The sequence below is a fragment of the Strix uralensis genome, chromosome Z, assembly GCF_047716275.1.
Source record: "Strix uralensis isolate ZFMK-TIS-50842 chromosome Z, bStrUra1, whole genome shotgun sequence".
Classification (NCBI taxonomy): Eukaryota; Metazoa; Chordata; class Aves; order Strigiformes; family Strigidae; genus Strix; species Strix uralensis.
In genome coordinates, this window is record NC_134012.1 from 1853059 (window position 1) to 1872702 (window position 19644).

The 19644-nt window shown below is 38.7% G+C and overlaps 1 protein-coding gene across 6 annotated transcripts in view; it reads left to right on the forward strand.

The window, feature by feature from the left end:
* Positions 1-19644, forward strand: part of ARB2A (ARB2 cotranscriptional regulator A) — a 268419-nt gene that overhangs the window by 27077 nt on the left and 221698 nt on the right. For all 6 annotated transcript variants that reach the window (XM_074856313.1, XM_074856309.1, XM_074856314.1 and 3 more), the window contains 2 exons: positions 519-620; positions 3244-3344. In XM_074856313.1, the coding sequence (XP_074712414.1) occupies positions 519-620; positions 3244-3344 (203 nt within the window). The remainder of the gene's footprint in view (positions 1-518; positions 621-3243; positions 3345-19644) is intronic.

The following is a 19644-nucleotide window of genomic DNA, read 5'->3' on the forward strand; positions in this document are numbered from 1 at the left end:
AGGAGGGTGGTTGAGAGATAACTCAGTCTATTTGGGTATCAAAGGGAAGGTTAAGGAGTGTTGTGATCACGCAGCTGGTACATGCCTGTGTGATGACGTGCATTTGATAATCTGAGCTCTTCAAGGAGGCAAACAGAATGTATCAATGACTTGATATTGAAGCTAGATATTCATCTTGGTTTAGCGTGAATTTACCAGAGACATATTTCTAACATTGAGGGTAATGAATCATTGAAACAAATCACTATGTCTTTGGTGGCTTCTCTGTCCTTGGACATTTTCTGATCAACATTAGAGATAGAGAGGCAAATAAATAAATAAAAAGAGATACTGACATTGAGGCCCAGCATTTGAATCTGGAACAAGATTTCCCATAATGAGGTCCTATGTTTGGTAATACGTAGGATGTCCTTCTGCCCTTAAGATCTACAAATCTGAACAAACACATTTTGTCAGTGATAATAGTGAAATAAAAAAGACATAGCATGCATTATGTAATTTTTCTCTTCCTTTTTTAGATTTATTGTCTAGAATAGACTTGGATGAACTAATGAAAAAAGATGAGCCACCACTTGAATTTCCTGATACTCTGGAAGGATTTGAGTACATTTTTAATGAAAGTAAGTCGTATATGCTTTGTAAAGGCTATACTTAGAAAAATGTTGAGAGGTTATCAGAACTGTAATTATGCCTTATAAGACCCTATTAGAATTTCACACTTTTCTGTTAAGAATAAAATTTTAAGCCTTGGTGTTAACAGACTTGTAAATCTAGCTAAGTAACATTTTTTTATTTCATAAAACTGTCACAAAAATCCCTCATTTTATACAATACTGTAGGTTTGTACTATGTGTACTTTATTACTTCCTGTTTTCTGTTACAGAAGTGTTGATACAAAAATTCTGAAAGTAATTTCTGCAACAGTAGCATTAAAAAGGAGGATTAAAGAGTGGTCACTCGTTTAAGAAATATTTTACTTACTGATTCATCTTTATGCATATAAAAAAGTTATTATTTAGATAATAACTTAGCCCTGCTATTTTGCCAATACCAATAGGAAAACACCTATTTATATTGATGGAAGGATAAGCAATGTGATAGACTGTCTCTTACTCTTCTGGTGTAGGTCACAGTTTTGCATTACAGCGAAGCGTGTGATGACAAGTACTTCCAGTTACCTGAATCTGCGTGTTAAATGAGTTAGTAGTATTTATAATTTCCAGTGCATACATTTTAAAATCCAGCTGAGAAATAAGCCTCTGAGCTAAAGTAATACCAGACGCCAGGAAATGGCTCTTTCAAGATTGTTTGAAACCTGTAGGACAAATGGGGACGTTTACAATTCTACTTCCTTGCAGTGCCTGTTCTGTGAACAGAGGAACTTTAGTTTCTAAATCTGCCTGTCTTACATCTTCCACTTTTAAAGAAAAAAAAGAGCTTTCCTTTAAATGATAGTCATTTATGCAACACTTAGCTTTTTAATACCCTGATGGCTTTCACAGGAAGGTACTTAGAGACTAAAAGTGTCATGAAAGTGATGCTCTTTCTTTGATGGGAGGGGTTCAGCTCTGTCACTTTTCAGCTCCTTATTTTTAGATCTGCACAGTGTCTACTGTCTTCCTTACTGACTTCAGAGTTAATGGTTCATGTGTGGTTGATAAAAAGGTCTGAAATTTGAATTTTGGGGAATGATGTTTTAGAATTATGTTATTGAATATTCCATCACTAACCTCACAGCCTGAGTGATTTCCACAGAATGCAGCAAAATGAATTACATGTGTTACTGGTCAGCAAAGCAAAAAGGTCTCCCTTTCGCTTTTGTACATTTAATTCAAATGTTCAGTCCTGTACTCTTATGTCATAATCATGCTTCTTTTTATGATAGAAAAGTAAGGAAGATTTTTATCAGATTTAAAGAATTTAAAGAAGACAAGGGTTCTAGAAAGCCAAAGGAAAAATAGACCAGATATTTGCTCCACTTTACTTGTGGAGAGAGCAACTTTGCATACTATTGAATAGCATACTCGAAGAGTAGCTAGCTGAGAAGGAACAGCTAAAGGTAGAGTTATGATGGAAATACGTGAAGAAGGATATTTGGACCTGAGACAGGGATATGAAGTAGGGGAGAAATATTTCCCTGGTCTCTAGTACATGAGGTAAGACAGATCTGGAAAAAAAGTCAAATAAGCAGATAGGCATAAATATTAGAGATACCAGATCTTAAATATTTTATTTAAAATGTCGAGAATCAAAATATAAGGGTCCTGAAGAGATGTGAACTAAGTTAGCGATTTCTTACTATTCAAGAGGAGACATTTTGCTGAGAAACCTTATTTTCATCATGCAGACATTTCAGCTTTCAAAGGAGGTACTTGTACATATTCCTGGTTTTAATGTATCTCTGATTTGCTGCAATTTTATGATGCTCTGAGACCGTAACTTTGAGTTTTGTCTGATTAGCTGAACTGGTGAGATATCTGTTTTCTGCAGTTTGCTTCTTATTTGGTTGCCATTTTATTTTTATGGTTATTTTAACGCTGTCCGTGTCTTCGTCTGTGGTTGGGTATGCTGCTGAACTTGCTATAAGCAAAGCCAACTGCAGAAAGTTGCGTTGGAATCTAAGAATAGCATGTGCTTTGGCTCTGATAGAGCGTTCTCCTTTGTTCTACTGTCGTAATCTCAGAGTACTCTGAAACTAAGAGCTCTTACTTGATTGCACGGTGCCTAGGAGTTGAGATATTTACCATAATTGTGGACATGGGGTTTTTCAGATTAACTTGGAATGTTGTTAATCTTGAAAATAAATGTTTCCTTTCCTTCCAGCCTCCAGCCCAATTTGTACTCACATTTCTTCATAACTGCAGTTTGTTTTGAAGTTGGGTATTTGTAGCTACAATTTGGTCACCTAATTGACACTGCAGATCAAATATTAACTGCTAATGTTTACATTTCAGTCTTAATTCGTAGCAAACTTGCAAAGCAGTTTGACATTTGATACTTGCACGTAATTTCACTGTCATCACTTGTGTTTAGGCTTACCTAGCTACATGCACCATTCAAGGAGAATGCGTTTTGTTATGCTACGATGGTTTTCCTTCAAAAATGCTATAACCAATAGAGAAGGAATTCATAATAGACCAATTTTTAGATGTAGACTTCTTTTAAAATTTTCAGTGATTAAATTTATCTCACTTTTAATGAAGAAGTATATTAAAATTTAATGCTTTTTTTTTTTTTTTACAGAAGGGCAGTTGAGACACATAAAAACTGGGGAGCCATTTGTTTTCAATTATCGTGAAGATTTGCATAGATGGAACCAAAAGCGCTATGAAGCTCTTGGAGAGGTATATTAATTATGTGCATGCATGCTTGCGTATATATATTGGTGTGCTGGTTTTTGTTATATTTCTGTATAGAAATGATAATTTTATATAAAGAAGGGTGTAGTGAGGCTGCAGTCATTTAACAAAAGGTATTTCAGGATTTGTTGCATGTTAATGCTCTTAACAGTAATTTCCATTATTTGTTGTATAGCTTAAGATGTGATATAGACTACAATTTGACTTTATGTGTTCAAAATCGAGTATCATCTAGATTACACAAATCAGAGAATATTGTACAGTGCAGGATTTTCTTTAACTTTCTTCTCCACAAGGCAAAGCACTAGGTACAAAACTGGCATTTTACTTTCTAGCTGAAGATGAATGTATTGGCTGGTTTTCTCATGTTACCAGGAGATACCAGGAGCCACTTGTTTGATTAAGTAGAGCTCTGATGATTGATTGATTAAATATTTGTTGATGTATTAGATACTTGGATTCTACTGGTGCTTCCCAGGCTTTTTGCTGAGAGGTTGTGGATGTATTAGGTATAGAAGTGACTGACCATGGTTCCTCTTCTATGTGAAAATGACTGATTTCAATGCCATGCTTATTGTCACGCTTCAGGAGTCAGACCATTGACTGGAGAAGAAAGGCATCCAATCTCAGTGAATGCAAAGCAGCGTGTGCTGAGGGCTCCCTTCCACTGCCACAGCCTCCCCTGCCCAACAGAAAGAACAGCCTCGGCACACTGACCTCTAGGTAGTCACGCTGCTCACGTCAGAGTGGCTTTTGGAGAAAGGGGATGCACAGTTCTGTGCACAAGCTAGGGTCTTTTTCTCAGAGGCTATATCATGTTGCCCAGCCGTTTCTGTTGGAATCGTTACGGCAATTCAAGGACTGCCTTTGCCTCATGGCTTGTCTACTCTCATTAGTGTTATTGTTTTAGTAAGGATAAAACACATTTATTCCCCACTTACTCTTCCCGTTACATTAATTCAGACTACTCAGAGATATGTTTGATTGTGCATGTTTAGACATTTTGTCTTTTAAACTTTCTTGTTGTCATAGTTTAACCCCAGTGGGCAATTCAGCCCCCCCACAGCTGCTTACTCGCTACCCCCCGTGGGATGGGAGAGAGAATCAGAAGGGTAAAAGTGAGAAAATTTGTGGGCTGAGATACAGGAGAAAACGTGTGGGCTGAGATACAGTTTAATAGGTAAAGCAAAATTGGCGTGTGCAAGCAAAGCAAAACAAGGAATTAATTCACTGCTTTGTATGAGCAGGTGGGTATTTATCTTCAGGCTTCTTCCTCCATAACGGTGACCTGGGAAGACAAACACCTTGTTGGATGAAAATGCAAAATGTGTCCCCTTCCTTCTCCTTTCCCCCAGCTTTTTTTGCTGAGCATGACACTATATGGCATGGAATATCCCTTTGGTCAGTTGGGGTCAGCTGTCCTGGCTGTGCCCCCTCCCAATTTCTTGTGCACCCCCAGCTTGTACACTTGTGTATTAAAAAGAAAACTAAAATGTCTGGAATGACAACCAGACCTACACTGTTGCAAAGTTAAGAGTATAAACCATCTTGATGGAGTTTCTTGGATGGATAAATAAGTATATACTTAAATTTATCATCAAATGGTCTCATATAGTTTCTTGCGGTGCCAAGAGTGCATTTGTTAAAGCTGAAGAAATACCTAATTACTTGGCCTTTTCCAGGTATAGCAGGGTAGTCTCTGGGAACTTCTGTAGGCACAGAGCATGCAGGCTCAGGAAAGGAGTGCCTGGCCGAAGGCACTGCCTGTCTTGACTAACAGGAATAGCACTCCATCTGTGCTTAACCAGCATAGCTGAGTGAGGTGTGGTCCAAGAAACCCCACCACCATTAGTCTGGATACTGTCAGGCTGGGAGAAGTGAAAGAGGCTCAGTGAAGAACAGTGCACCAGGAGAGGAAAGAAAGAGGGAGATTCATGTGTGTTGTGTAACACCACAGGGCTGCGCCGTGTGGTATTTTTACACGTACAAGCCTCCATTTCAATACATGTACTTCATTCTGTTACAAAGAACTCCTGTTCTTTGAGAATAATTGTTCAAATGATCCTGATTCTTAGGTAAACCATAGTGGATTTTCAGTGGTGCAGGTTTTACTTTTTCGCTCAGGTAAAATCAAACACCACTGCAGGCCAGACTGCTGTCACCTTAGCAGGCTAGATAACATGGATTAGTCTGTCTCCCAGTTCCTTGCTGCGGTTTCTGAAGAGGTTTTGTGGTGGAGACGGCCTTTCTACCTGTGAGACCGTGATGAAAAGCTACTGGTGACCCTGCCAGGCCTCTGCTGAGTGGTGGTCTGGTGCTCTGGGGCTAGCTCGGCCCCTCTGTTTCTTTCAGGGGGATAGCCTGGGCGCTGTGCTGGGTGGGTTGGAGCTGCCCAGCTGATGAGCTCTGCTTTGTCCTTTGCCACAGCTTTGTTATGGAGGACTGGAGAATCTTGCTTTTTACCTCCTCATTCCTGCAAAAACTGTGGCAGGGGAGGAGATGATGGGGGTTACTACTGCTGCTGCCTCTCACATCCTTTCACCTCAACTGTATGTTTTTCCAGAACAGGGAACACCCTACTGCCCAATCTGTTGCATTGTCTAGATTACTTGATACACACTTCTTCCAAGAGGAAGCAGATTGGCACCTATTGCACGGTCTGTGTGTGCAGACCTTTGTGTGTGCCTGTATTGTTCAGATATCCCCATTTTCCAAATAAGTGAGTTGGATGAGACACAACTATAAAGATTAGTATGTCTCCATGTGGGTTCCTGTGCCACCACACCTTCTTGGACATGTTTGGCAACATCATCAAATTCCTCATTCTGTGCATCTGAATAGTGAGTGCCATGGCTTCAACCCACAGGAAATCACTTTTTGTGATTCTTGGTTAACAAGGAGGTGTGGTGCATTCACGGAGTTGGTGCCTTAGATCTGTGATCTGTCTTCTGCATTTTGCCTTAGTTACAGTTATTCTCCATGTTCAGGTTTGAGTGATCTTTGAAAATGCACTTTGTTTATATTGGTGGGTAAAAGGCAAGGAAGGTTTGAGGTCAGGAATCTGACAGGGTGAATTGTTCTAAGTTGTGTATTTGTTTTATCTTTTTAGAGAAAAAAGAAACTGATCTGTGCTTCAGCCTGTTGTCTGCTACGGGCTTGATACTACACAGTTCTTCCAACAAGCCACGTATTTATGAATGCACCATTGTCTGTTTTTGGCACTGTGAGTGTTTATATAGTTATCTGAGAACGCAGGGGACACTGACCAGCATGACCCTTGGCATTTGTTCACGTAGATAAAACCTTCTTTTGTGCCACAGATTGGTGGGTCACGGATGTAGATGTTGAATAGTACAGAAGCAGTATATTACCCTCTGATTAGCCGTTTTGTAGTCTAGGATAAAATGTGTTTAGCAAACTGATAGCTTAAGAAGCAGCAGCTCGTATCGTTCATAAGGTGATGCAGTAAAACCTGGCCTTAGGCCTTGGCTTTGAAACATCATCCTTTGGCTTTAGGAGTTGTCCAATACGTATTTGTGGCTGAATGTTTATGTAGCTGGACATACAGCGAGATGATAAAGTAGCTAGACTTGTATCATCAAACAAAAGTGGTTTATGTATTCAGTGTTTCCGTTGTTAGCTCAGTAATTGTGTGCTGGTTTTCTAATTTTTAAAGGATATACCCATCTTGCTCAAGGCAACTTTTTTTTTTTTTTTTTTACTGTACATACATATTGTGGGCTGCTTTTACTGCGTTTTACTAATTTTAAGAACTGGTTGTACTTCCTGGCCTTGTGTTACAGCATCATTCTCTCTTTCTTGGAGCATTAATAAATTTCCATTTGGTAATCCATGATTTTTTGCTGTTGAAAGTCATGAATACACGATCTGTGATGTTCTGCCATTACTCTGGCTGTATGGAAATTGATTCTTCACAAATTACAATGGTTCGTCAACGTCTCCACTTCTTACATCTCTTTATTCTTCATTCATTGATCTGTTATTTCAGGCACACAATTTGTTCTGCAGCCTCTTGATATGTGCTTCTAATAGACAATTTAGTGAACTGTTCATAATTTTGTGATTCTGGTTCAGTCATTGCTATTGCGGCATTGAATTTTGTGGAGAGCCTCTCCATTTGCTTTTTAAAAATTAAAATGGCAACAGAAGTGCACAGAACATGGTGTTGCAGCTGCTTCTAACTACTGATTAATCCATGTGGCAAGTTTGAAGTACGACTGAGAACAATTTTGTGACAACAGTTCAGTTGTTGCAGACGTACCATTCCAGTTCAAAGTTGAAGTATTTTGGGTTTTTTCTGGTCAGGAGTTATGGAGATTTGGATTCTAGGTTAAACTCCAGATTAGACTCACACCATGTACGTCTCCTTGCATTTTAAGTAGATATCTGTGTTTATTGTTTGTACTGCACTTTCGGTTGATATTATGGCTGCTGAAATTGCCAACGGTCAGCTTCAGCCCCTGCTTCATCATAATGTTGAAATTACCTGGATTTATAAAGAAAATACCACTAAAATCTGTTGCTGGGATTTTACCTTGCATTTTGCCAGTCATATAGGTTGTGTTGATAATGGAATTTAGTATGAGAAAGGTAATATTTGCATTCTCCTTCCATAGTCTTACAGTAACCGGAGTACCCCTAGCATCAGTAGGCAGTTATTGTCTCTCCCTCTGCACGTCTTTTACAGCTCTAGCACTGGGTGATTATAATTGGGTGATTGCTTGGAGGCCATTTAATATTTGCAGATGTTTTTGTGAGTACCATCACAAATGAAGAGACTTTTACCTGTACTGACAGTTTACTTGGCTACCCATGTCTTTAAAGAAGTCAAACAGGATTTGTAAATATGTAGATTACAGTGAGGACCATGATATAAATGCCTCTGCTCTGGTCCTGTTCAAGAACTGGTTTATGCCATCTCTTGTAATTGCAGCCTGTCTGACCTGCAGAAGCATATAAGCAGACAGCAGAAGAATTGTGGTAATTTTTCAGTTACCACACCGTAGCACAAGAAAATACCTTATATTTTATGTAGAACAGATACGGAAAGCAAAGAAATAGAACACCTAAGTCAGAAATTCCTTGCATGTTTCATGTATGGTAAGATACAGTTAATTTTACATCATCAGAGAAGTCTTGTCCCACTAAATAAACTGCTTTAAAGTGTGTGCACAATGTTGGGTCCAGCTCATCCTAAAGTAGATTAACCACCAAAGTTAATATTTGTGTGTGGGAAAAAAATAAGTACGTAGAATTATGACAATGACAACCCATAATTAAGATCGCTAAGTAGTAAAATGGGATTTTTTTTCTTTCCAGATCTCCTATAAGTTAAAGAACAGCTTGGTCTCAACATAATTTAAAAAATAAGCGTTCACCTGCTACTAATTTCCTCCTTGGTTGCAAAGAGCATTATTTGTTTGGATGACTGAGAGAAAGAAGCTATTTACATAGCACAAATGAAAGCATAGAGCAGCAGAAGAGGACATGTAAGTTAATGAAGAAGGAAGCATTAAGTAGTCTGCATTTGAAAGGGTAGCTTCTTACATGAATAACCCAAAATCTGATGATAGGCTGCACGTGCACCTGATAGTACTTAAGGTCCAATCTTGCAGCCGAAGCTCATGTGAATAAACTCAATAGGTCTGATCTTGTGAATAAGGGCTGCGGGATCAAGTTCCAAATAAAATTTGCAGATGATTAGTAGAAATCCTTACACTCTAGTTTCAGTTTCTTTGCACAGACAGTTTATCATTAAACATTCCAGATTTTCTCTGGCTAGTGACACTTTAATATAATAAAGTATGTGCTGCACACCATGGATTAAGCAAAATTATGTTTGTGTACCTTGACTTACTGTAATGCATTTGCTGTTAGTTATTCAGTGGTTGAAAAAAATCTGTCTTACTGAGAGGACAGAATAAATTGATAATGATGTAATATATAGGCTGGTTCTTGGACATTTGCTTTCATGGGATGCTTGCTTGGCTAGGGCTGTTGAAGAGGTTGTTCTGTTCAAAGAGATTAGATGCCAAATACTTAACAGGTGTCTGTTGAGCGTGTGTGAACTAAATGTTTTCAGTTTCTTGTATTACATCAAGTAGGGGTAAACTTTCCTGGGGTAGTAAAAATCCTCACTGAGAACATAACAAACTCTTCCTAATTTTATGTCCTGTTTCAAAGGCAGAGTGAAAGCATCTGATGGAAGTATTTCTTCCATGCTCATGTTTGAAAGTGCTTAAACCCCATTTTGGGTGGTTTCCTTTGGAAGCAATTTGATAGTGCTATTCCTGTGCGTGTTGTGCCCCATCTAGTAATGACTGTTGCAAAAGGTTTTTGCTTTAGCAAAATTTTACAGTGGAGTAAATGTCACAAAAATATTTGGAGTTGTACTGTTTGGAGAAAAATAGCTGAGCAGAAGAGAGACATTGGGCAAGATCTTTAGAATAAATTTAGGTGTGATCTCATTTCTTACTAGACAGGGAACAATCCACGTGCAATAGAGACTTTTGAACGTACCAGTTGGAGGAAGAGCTTAAATAACACCTATCACTTCTCAGACACCAGGGTCTATATATACAGTTCTTTAGGAATCCATGCCTTACTGGTTACAGGTTTTTTTGTACTCAGTTAATTATTTTTGATTTGTGATAGGTAAGTGTGAAACAGAAACATGATGCAAGACTCTTTAAGCAAACTAGATAAAGCACCTAAAAATGGGGCAGGATATTGAATTTCTCTCTAATAGTGCCTAAGCCGTGATACATTTCCATAAGTTTCCAGTCCTTTTACTTCACTCATTTTTGAACCAATGCCTTTGATAACAGAAAGAAAACGCTAGTAGGGGCAGCACAAAAAAAAAAAATCTAAATTATCTATGTGTACTGTCATTAGAATTTTAGAAAGATTTCAGCTTTCAACAATCTGTTCATCTTCAGCGTTTCTTTTTGGGGAGCAAAGTAGATGGACAGACAGCAAGGATTGAAGACTACTTAATAGTACCTAAGGAAATTTAAATTTAAATATGAATCTTTGTTGCATGCAATATATTCATTTGCATATGCTAAACCCGCTTTCAAAATCTGCTGTTTGTGAAGACTTTTTACTGGAATGATTATGTCAGATGTGCTTCAGTGAACTCTTCTAGTTTGTAGGCAGCAATTGGCAGTAGGTTGGTTCATCACAGTAACATGACAGTACTCGAAAGGTTCAGAGATAGTTTCATAATTATTGTTAGCATGAGTCTTGAAAGAAATGATGAGCATCTCATAAACCCAGATGGGAATTTGTTACATTGTTGATAAATGTGTTGATAAATGTGTTTTACATTTTTAAATTGATAAACAGTGAAAAGCAGAGAAGATACAATAAGGCAGATGGTTGTTTATAAAGCACTTGCAAGTTGCTGCAATTCAAAGAATGGTACTAATTGTTAAAAAGAAGACAAAAATTGGAGTAGGGGGAGTGTTTCAATGAGTTAATCATGAGCTTTTTAAAAATAAAACCTTCAGCAGCTTTAGTTCAATTAGAACCATTCTTGCCATCCTGGGTTTATATGCAAAAGTTTAGACTCTCAGTTTTTAATAAACTTTTGTACCAACCATTTTCATGTAGCTGAAATTAAAAATACAACTAATCCACCTTTTATCTAAATGCATTCATTCCTTTCTTTCTCCTTTTTCTTGTTAGGAAAAAAACAAGATTTATTGCACAGAGACTAAAATTGAAGTATCATTGGTCTTATTAATCATTCCCACCTTTAAACAGTGAATAGTGAACACCAAAATCAGCAGAGAGTTCACAGCCAGGAAGTAAGATGGGATGTAGTTGGCTTATTTTATGTTAAAGGAGTGGTGGAAAAAAAACCTGGCTTTTGTCAACTAGGTGACTAGAAAAAAATATATTTAAGTAGTGCTTAGGCAGAATACAAATCAGCATATGTGATGAAACCAGTTGGTTCACCTTTGTCTTATGAATGTTCAGTTCTTGTTTCCGTCAGTGATATTAAAAGTTTCTGTGAAAGGCAAAGTATTTTCCTACTGTTTCAGCAGGAGTTTTTTGAAAACCAGAGATATGTAGATTACTGCCTTCATCAAGCAGCTCTTTTAAAATATGTTTATTTTACCTCAGTTGCAGAACTCCGGAAGAGTTAGTTCTCTTTCACAGGATTTTCAGCTTTTCCAAGATAAAGAATTTAACACTTTCTGTGTTTTCAACAAGAAACCTATATCTTTCAGATTTCTGGTAATATTTTTATTAAAATTCAGCAGAATAGTGATATTTTTTAATAAAGCTGTATCAGCTGTGTCAGTCCTTAATAGGAATAATTTGAAAGGAAAAAAATTCAATTATAAATCAATAGAGCGTTGTATTTCTGTATGTGCAAACAACCTAAAATTACTTTAAGATGCTCCAGCTGCTCAATTCATTAACTCAATCACAACTGAATTTTGGTATCTGTTATCTTCTGTTGATGGCTGCAGCAGAAATACCCAGTTAGCATGCTTGAAGCCATTAGATGCAGTTATGACTATTAAGGAAGATCAGTTCAATACATTGGTTACTTAGGATTTTGAGAGGCTTAATACGTAGTTACTTATCTTAACTCACGCACTGTCCTGTCTGTGACGATTCAGGAAAGCATCATGCTCCTGCACAAACAGTGCCAATTCCTTCTCACCTTCTGGGTTTCCAGATTTGCCTCTTGGGTTTTTTGGGTCGTTGCACCTCTTAACTCTTCCCAGTGTATCTGCCAAATCCTTGAGTTCCTCTCTTGAGTGATACCCTGAGTATGTTGTTGGTAATAAGATATGAAAGATCTTTGAGGAGAAAAATAATTTTTTCTGTTTTCACTGAATTAACTAGGAGGGGAGTGTGTGTGCATATGTTTTTGCCTTCTTTCCAGCAGTGTAAATTATACAGATTTTATGGTAACTTTATCTTATCACTGTAGATCTGACACCACATAACACAGGATGGAAAAAGCATGTAAAAATGTTTTCAATTTCTAGATTCAGGAATTAAGCTTCTGTCTTCATTTTCAATATATATGGCTCTATTCTACGTGGGTTTTTTAAGATAAAACCTGACATACATCCACTGCAGTCGGAATGCGTGTAAGAGTTCCACATAAAAGTCCAAGTAAATGTGTAAAACGTATTTGAAAGTGGTTTTGTTAAGTTTTATAGCCTGAACTTGTTTTTAGACATGATTAATTTTCATGCATAAGAGATGTATCTTCATCACATGCTGATAAGAATTTTGGGGCAGTAGAACTTAAAGCTGATGTTTAAGCAGGAAGGGAGAATACTAAATTAAGAAGTGGGGGCGTTTGTCCACTGTAAGCTGCAGTTCTATGTGAGACACCTTTCTGGATATTGTATGTACTTTTGATTTAATGAAATTGGTTAGAAAACTACGAAAAAAATGCAGACTTAAATGGAAAATGGAGGCTAAGTATTTTATTTTCCTATAACATTGATACAGCAGGCACAGAGGGAGTGTTACTGTAGTTGGTTGCACCATCTGAAGGTAATGACATAAATGAAAGAAGGAAATTGATCTTAGTTTATGAAGATTGTAGGAAGGCAGAAGGTTCAAGCAAAAGAAAAAAAATTTAGGACAAGTAACCAGAAGAAATTTTTAATTGAAAGTACTTGGAAAGTGCTAAGCATTCTTGCTGCCTGATCATCAGGGGTTTGATACTCAGTTTCTTCTATGCCATTAAATGTATCAAGATTGATTGTTACAGTTGATCTTAACTTTTCAAAAAATGTGTTTGTTTTTTTATCATTTTTGTTGAAACAAGTTCTTAATCCTGCTTTACTCAATACTATGGAAATGCACGTCAGATTTTTGAAGTGAACATTTCTGTTACTGCTGACTTAGCCTTTTAACTTCTAAGTTTTAAAACAAATGTTCTGTGTATTGGTTAAAAACCTGTGTGAAACTGCAGGTAGCAATGGAGGTGGGGAATAATGCTAAAATAGCAGTCAGCAAAATAGAAATGGTGAAGCTCTCGGATAGGAATTGCTTTTGTTGAGGTGGGATGAAGTGTCAGATATGTCAGGACACAATGCTGATAGTTGCACCAGTTCTTCGTGGGTTTTGTTCAGCTTAGAACTTCATAGATCTTTCATTGAGGGAAGGATTGGTATTTTTTTTCAGAAGTGATATGCTTTTCACAGAAGTCAAAGTGTTCACTGGAAAATAGCCTACCCAGCATACCCAACACTCATGAGATGCAAACTGAGCTTCTTCAGCGTATGTACATCCGTGCACATATGTGTACAAATGTTGCTATTTCTGTGGAAGCAACTACCCTCAAAGTCAACATGTATAAATGGCCAGAATATCATTGAAATAAGTGGCCAAGATATAGCAGAACTCGTGAATCCTTTTCCAGTGTTACAGTGGTTTGTCATGACGTTCAATGTTAGGCTGAGGATTACAGCAGTCAGTGTAGTGAATGCACCTTTTGGGGGCTCTGACAGCCAAATGACTGATAACCATCACATGCATTACTAAAATAGGAATACAGCAAACATCCCGTGAGCTATCTACCTGCATCAAGTGCAGAAGGACAGAAGCAAGTCTTTCTGTCATAGGTATGAAATGTACAGGCAAGATTGATCATCATGATCCATGCGTGCTTGTACTCATGAAGCTCGTGCTGGCATACAGTAATGGCTGAGGACTGTATTTTTCTGCTCTAGACATCTGTGTGGGTGTTAACACTTACTGTCCCAGCAAAGGGCTACAAGAATTTAGCTTGTGGCTGAACCCATTAATGTGAAAAGCGGCGATGTCTTTCTTCCATACACGTCTTGATGTGTCTTAGGAGAGAGATCTTTACGAGGGTGAAGAGACCTGCTTGGTTCATCTTCAGAGGGGAGGCACACTCTCCCTATGCAGTCAAAAATTATGCATTCTAGAGTTTGGGACAATTAGACTGAAGCCTTTTATGCCTTTATACCTGCAGGCAGGTGTTCAGCCATCTCCAGGAAAGCCAAGCTCCAGTGACGTGGAAAGACAACCAGCTTATCAAAAGATAACTCTAAGCATCCCCCCTTCCTTATTTTTCCCCAGCTTTTATTGCTGAGCAGGACGCCATGTGGTCTGGGATATTCCTTAGGTCAGTTGGGTCAGCTGTGTGTTCCCCCAAACTCCTTGTGCACCCCCAGCCACTTGCTGGTGAGGTGAGGAACAGAAAAGGCCTTGGCTCTGTGTAAGTGCTGCTCAGCAATCATGAAAAGCATCCCTGTGTTATCAACACTGGTTTTCAGCACAAACCCAAAACATAGCCCCATACTGTGAGGAAAATTAGCTCTATCCCAGCCAGAACCAGCACAAGGTGGTATCGATAGCTTGGGTATTATCTTAGAATCACAGAATAATTTTGGTTGCACCTCTGGGGATTCTGCAGTCAACTCCCCTGCTCAAAGCATGGGCAGCTTCAAAGTTATATTGGGCTGATCAATTAAAAAATTGCAGACTGCTTTTAAGCAGGAACACCCTAACCATGCATGGTTGAGACAGAAATCTGTCTGCATACTGCTGTGGTGGAGCCTCCTGGTAGACAGGAGACCCTAGATGAAGCTTGCTCCTGGGAGATGTGAGGAATGGCCATGGTAGACGGGGCTAGGCTCATAGCAGCCTTGAAACTGACTTCTAAGGGAGGAAAATGTGCTGGTTTCCAAGTTTTCTAAGGTGGTCAGATGTAATGACTCACTGAAGTTTTCTGAAGGACAGCATGAAAACTTCAGAAGGAGCACCGCGAATCTTAAGCAGCTGTTAACTGGTTGTTCAGGAAAGGTGCTGAATGTCAGGCTGTTACAGTCAGGACGTGACATGGAGAAGAAAGAACAGTTGCTTGCCGCATCAAAGCTATGGTTCTGTCAAGTGCTGCTGTTATTATGGATCCTGCCACCTGCTCCCAGACTCCTCTGTTACTCCAGGTTTCAGAGTGCATATTGCCTTCCACCACAGATTTCTCAAGACACGTGTCATGACACACTTGAAAAAGTATTACATGATAGCATATATACTCCTGCTCAACTCCATTGTGTTTGGCAAAAGTGCGCTTTAAGAGCGTGTTTGCCTTGTGATCAATTTATAATAGAAAAGGAAACAGCTTGTTTGATAACATGAGCTTGTACTCGTAGCATTCAGCCAGGAACAGAGCTCTTGTTTGTCCTGGGTTTCGATCTGCTCTTCAATTTACAGTGTCACACCTCTTCTCACTTAAGTATTTCGGGAATGTCAGAGAGCGTTGGATGCTACTTTGCTAGGGACCACGTAAGGTTTAATCATGAAGTGAGAGGTCTGATCAGTTCTTGCAGACGTCAACATAATTCAGTGCTCTTGGTCACGGTGATGTCTAGTATGCAAAAATATTTCCAGATGTGTGTGGTTGTAGGTAGATAAAATTCAAATAATTTTCACAGCTGATACGTTGAAGTCAGCTTGTGGAAATGATCAAGGTGCATACTGAGTTGCAAGTATATGGCTTCAAGTTTGATCAGTTCTACATCAGTAAGCTCAAACTGCAAAGTAATAAAATATATCATTAATATTTCCTTCCGGAACAAATTTTTCTTTATACAGATACAGTGTGACTGGATATTTCCAAAGTAAATCTGTGAGATGGTGTTTGTCAAATCTGTAACACAAATCTGATTTCAGTTCACAGTCTGCCTAAGAATTTAAAAATATCTTTTCTTCTCCTGTCTTTTAGAAACTTAGAAACTTTGGTGAAATGCTCACTGTATTCTTGTAAGTTTCTTGGGCTTACCTTTCCACCTCCACAGGAAACCCATTGAGGATATTGTCAGGTACATTAGAAAGCAGAATTCATTTGGCTGCAGTATTAAATGACCTACTAATAATTTTTGACATAAAAATAGCCTATAACCCTAGAGATAATATGGGTAGAGTGAACAGAAATTAAGTAAATCTTGAGGTGAATACAAGTAGGAAGTGAAGGTTGATGCACATTTTTAGTACCGTTTCATAAAGGTTTTTTTGGACAGGCTACATTCAGTAACAGAAAGGGTCCTAACTTAGATTGTAGTAACGTAATTTTTGGGCTGACGTCCAATATTCAGGAATGCATATGTTCTTGATCCTTCATTACAACTCATAATTTTAGGAATATTGTGTTGGGAAAATAAGGCACATTAGCCAGCAGCACAAATAGCAGGAGAAGCCACAATATTCATTTCCCCTCAACCCAGCCAAAAACAAATTATTTGGCTGACTATCAAAAGGAGCAGCAGTAATTGTTTCCAGTATCAGTGGAGGCATTTTGCTGTTTAAAAAACCCAAAGCTTCCATTTCATTAACTCAAGAAAAGGCTTGGTCTCTGCCATCAATTAGGGGACAAAAATGGGATTCTCATGGCAAGCTGTAGGTTGCTGTCTGCCTGTGCCTTGATGTTGCCCATGAATTGCTGCGGGTGCTGCCGGGATCTCCCTGTGCCTCTGCAGGAGCTGCTTGCCCCCTGCAAGCTCTGCTTCTCCTGGGTGCAGGAGCAGTCTGCAAGACCCAGGCCTGGGTCACAAATGCAGCAGGACCCACTGTTGTGTGTGGTCAAGCGCCCAGGAACTCAGCCAGATGAGAGCCACCTTGTGAACATTGGCCCGAAGGTAGCCCCTGGTTTACGACTTAGTCTCGGTTTGTAGAAGAGAAAAGTGGAGGAGCAGCAGCTTGGAAAACAAGGTTGTAGGCAAACTGTAGATGGTACTGTAGGCTTGTCACTTGTCAGCCTGCTCGCTGCCAGACTCTGTGGTGACATGCTGGTCTCCCGCCTCTTCTGTCTGGGTTAGGCCTTGAGCAGAACACCGTGGGAGTGCCCATCAGCCTGTGCACCCATTGCCCAGATTACTGACTGACAGTAGCTGTGGTGATGGAGACGCGCAGTCAGCGTGTGATCACAGCACCCCGTGTTGTGTAGAGCAATAAATGCGGTTTTGTATTTGACGGAGAGAAAATCATCCTCAGTGCAGGTCCTCTGCTCTGTTCTCATGGCGTAGAGATAATTGTATCAAAATCTCTTGTCATAGAACAAGTTGCTTTTAGGCAAAAATCTGTCTGATTCCTAATCTCACCTTTTCATTTTATTCTCTGGACTGTTCTTTGCGTTCACCTTATTTTATCGGATACGTGATCCATTTAAAATGTCATTCATGTGTCTCTCTATTTTGTAACACCCTTTCACCAAACACAGAACTGGTGGCTGTGGTGTAATTATAAATTGCACACAAGCATGCTGCTCACTGTTACCGATGTCCATTTTCTTTATCTGTGTCTAGGTGATAAAATTGCCTACTTAATGTTTCTATGAGATACTATAAAATTACAGAAATTGGATGTTAGGGAGAAGTTTCCCTTCCAGGCCATATTTTGATATTGTTCAGTAGGAATTGTCACTACTTCTTATTTGATATATTTGTTATTAATAACTTCTGTATAGAACCCGTGGCTATTCTTCTGCCTGCCCCATCCCTCCAAAAGAGCAAAGGATCCTGCCACGTAAACTTCTCTTGGGAAATTGGCAAAGACGAACATGAACCAATCCTGGTCACAAGGTGTATAAATGGACATCAGAACGGGACATCAGTATTTTCTGACTCAGGCTGTTTCATAGCTTCACAGATTTTTTAGAAATACCTGCTTAGTTAGTTGGATATGCTAATTGTTATGGTGGTTTAATGCAAAATTTCTGTTAGAGCTTGCAAAATGTCCCATTTGACAAACAAAAAAGGGCTTTTCTCTCATAATATTTGTATTCAATAGAAGGTCAAAGACACAAGCTAGTACTCAAAGTTTGCATAAAATCATGAATTGTTGTGATCCTTCTTAATCACTGTCATATTAAGCAATTTTATGTGTAATTGGACTGTATCTTTGTTGGACTGAGAAAGATGTGATTCCTTCCCAAGCAAAATATATAGCTAAAATTCATTAAAACACAGTAAATTGTAGTGTACAGATCTTCACTATTAGCTGTTTTTCCTCTTCTTCTGATACTTGTGCCCACGCAGCTTAATGAGAAGTGCTACACTGATTTGCTGTCTTTGGACGTGCGTGTGCTGCATGATTGGTCACGTTAGGTTTTCAGTTGTGATTTGATAGGGAGAAATGATCTGCTCTGCTTTTTGGACATCATCAATATAAATATTCCTGAGCCACTAACAGTATCCTTACAATAAGTGAAGTAGTATGGGCTAGGAAGTTTATTTTATAAACCTCAGTTAGCAAGAATATTTCTTCCTGGTAGGACTGTTTTTAAAATAAAATGGAAAAAACACATAAAATAACCTTTCCAAATTTGATTTAATGAAGACATTTAAAATAATAATTTATTTCATTGTTATATTAAATGGTTTTCTGCATTTTATACAAGAGCAAAAGCATCGGGATTTTACTTGTCACATTTGAAACAATCTTCCTTACCTCTTGGTCGAAAGTTCTCCTGGCATTTACCATATCTGGAGTTTTTTGTAGTTTGCTGCCTCTTTAAGTTTGCCTGCCAGCAGAACACAAGGCTGGGTTAGATGGGCTCAGTCATGTGGAATAGAAAAAGGAAATCTTTTCTTGAGAAAGAGTGAAGAAAAAGAAGAGAAAAAGGTTCATCAGTGTCCAAGGTGTTTTCTTAACCCTCAGCTTGATACCCCCAGAAGAGACAGTGCCTTCAGGGCAGGTTTTTCTCTCCTTAAGGGGAAGTTTTTTCAGAGTACTGGGTATCATAACCATCAACTGGAAAAACAGAAAGAAAGCTAGCCATTTCTCTCAGAATTTAACTGCTGGCTTTTGTCACTTCCTCAAAGCAAGCCAGCGTCCCAGGTTTGACATTTAAGTGTGTGATTGAGTTAATGACCCCGGTGCAATCTGTTTGGTTTACTGACCTAGTAAAAAGAGGTGCAGGTATTATTTAATAGTGAAACTATAAACATTTCTGTGATTTGTGTTTCTGAGGGTATCAGCTACTATTTGTGCCAAGAAAAGAAAAAAAGAAATGTTGCTAATGGTCAGTGCCATGGCCCTTTTCAGCTAAATTTATGTAAATCCAATTTATTTTGACCCAGTACTGTTCTGGAGCATGGTGGCAAAATGGTTAAGACATCTTGCTATGGAAAGAAGGTGTTAATTTGAGTTCTGCCCTGGATTTACATAAAATTAAGCCTTCAGTCCATCTGTGAATATTTATCTGGTCATTTCTGCTGAGGAATCAAAGGTGGCAAAATGAGATGCTTGACACATC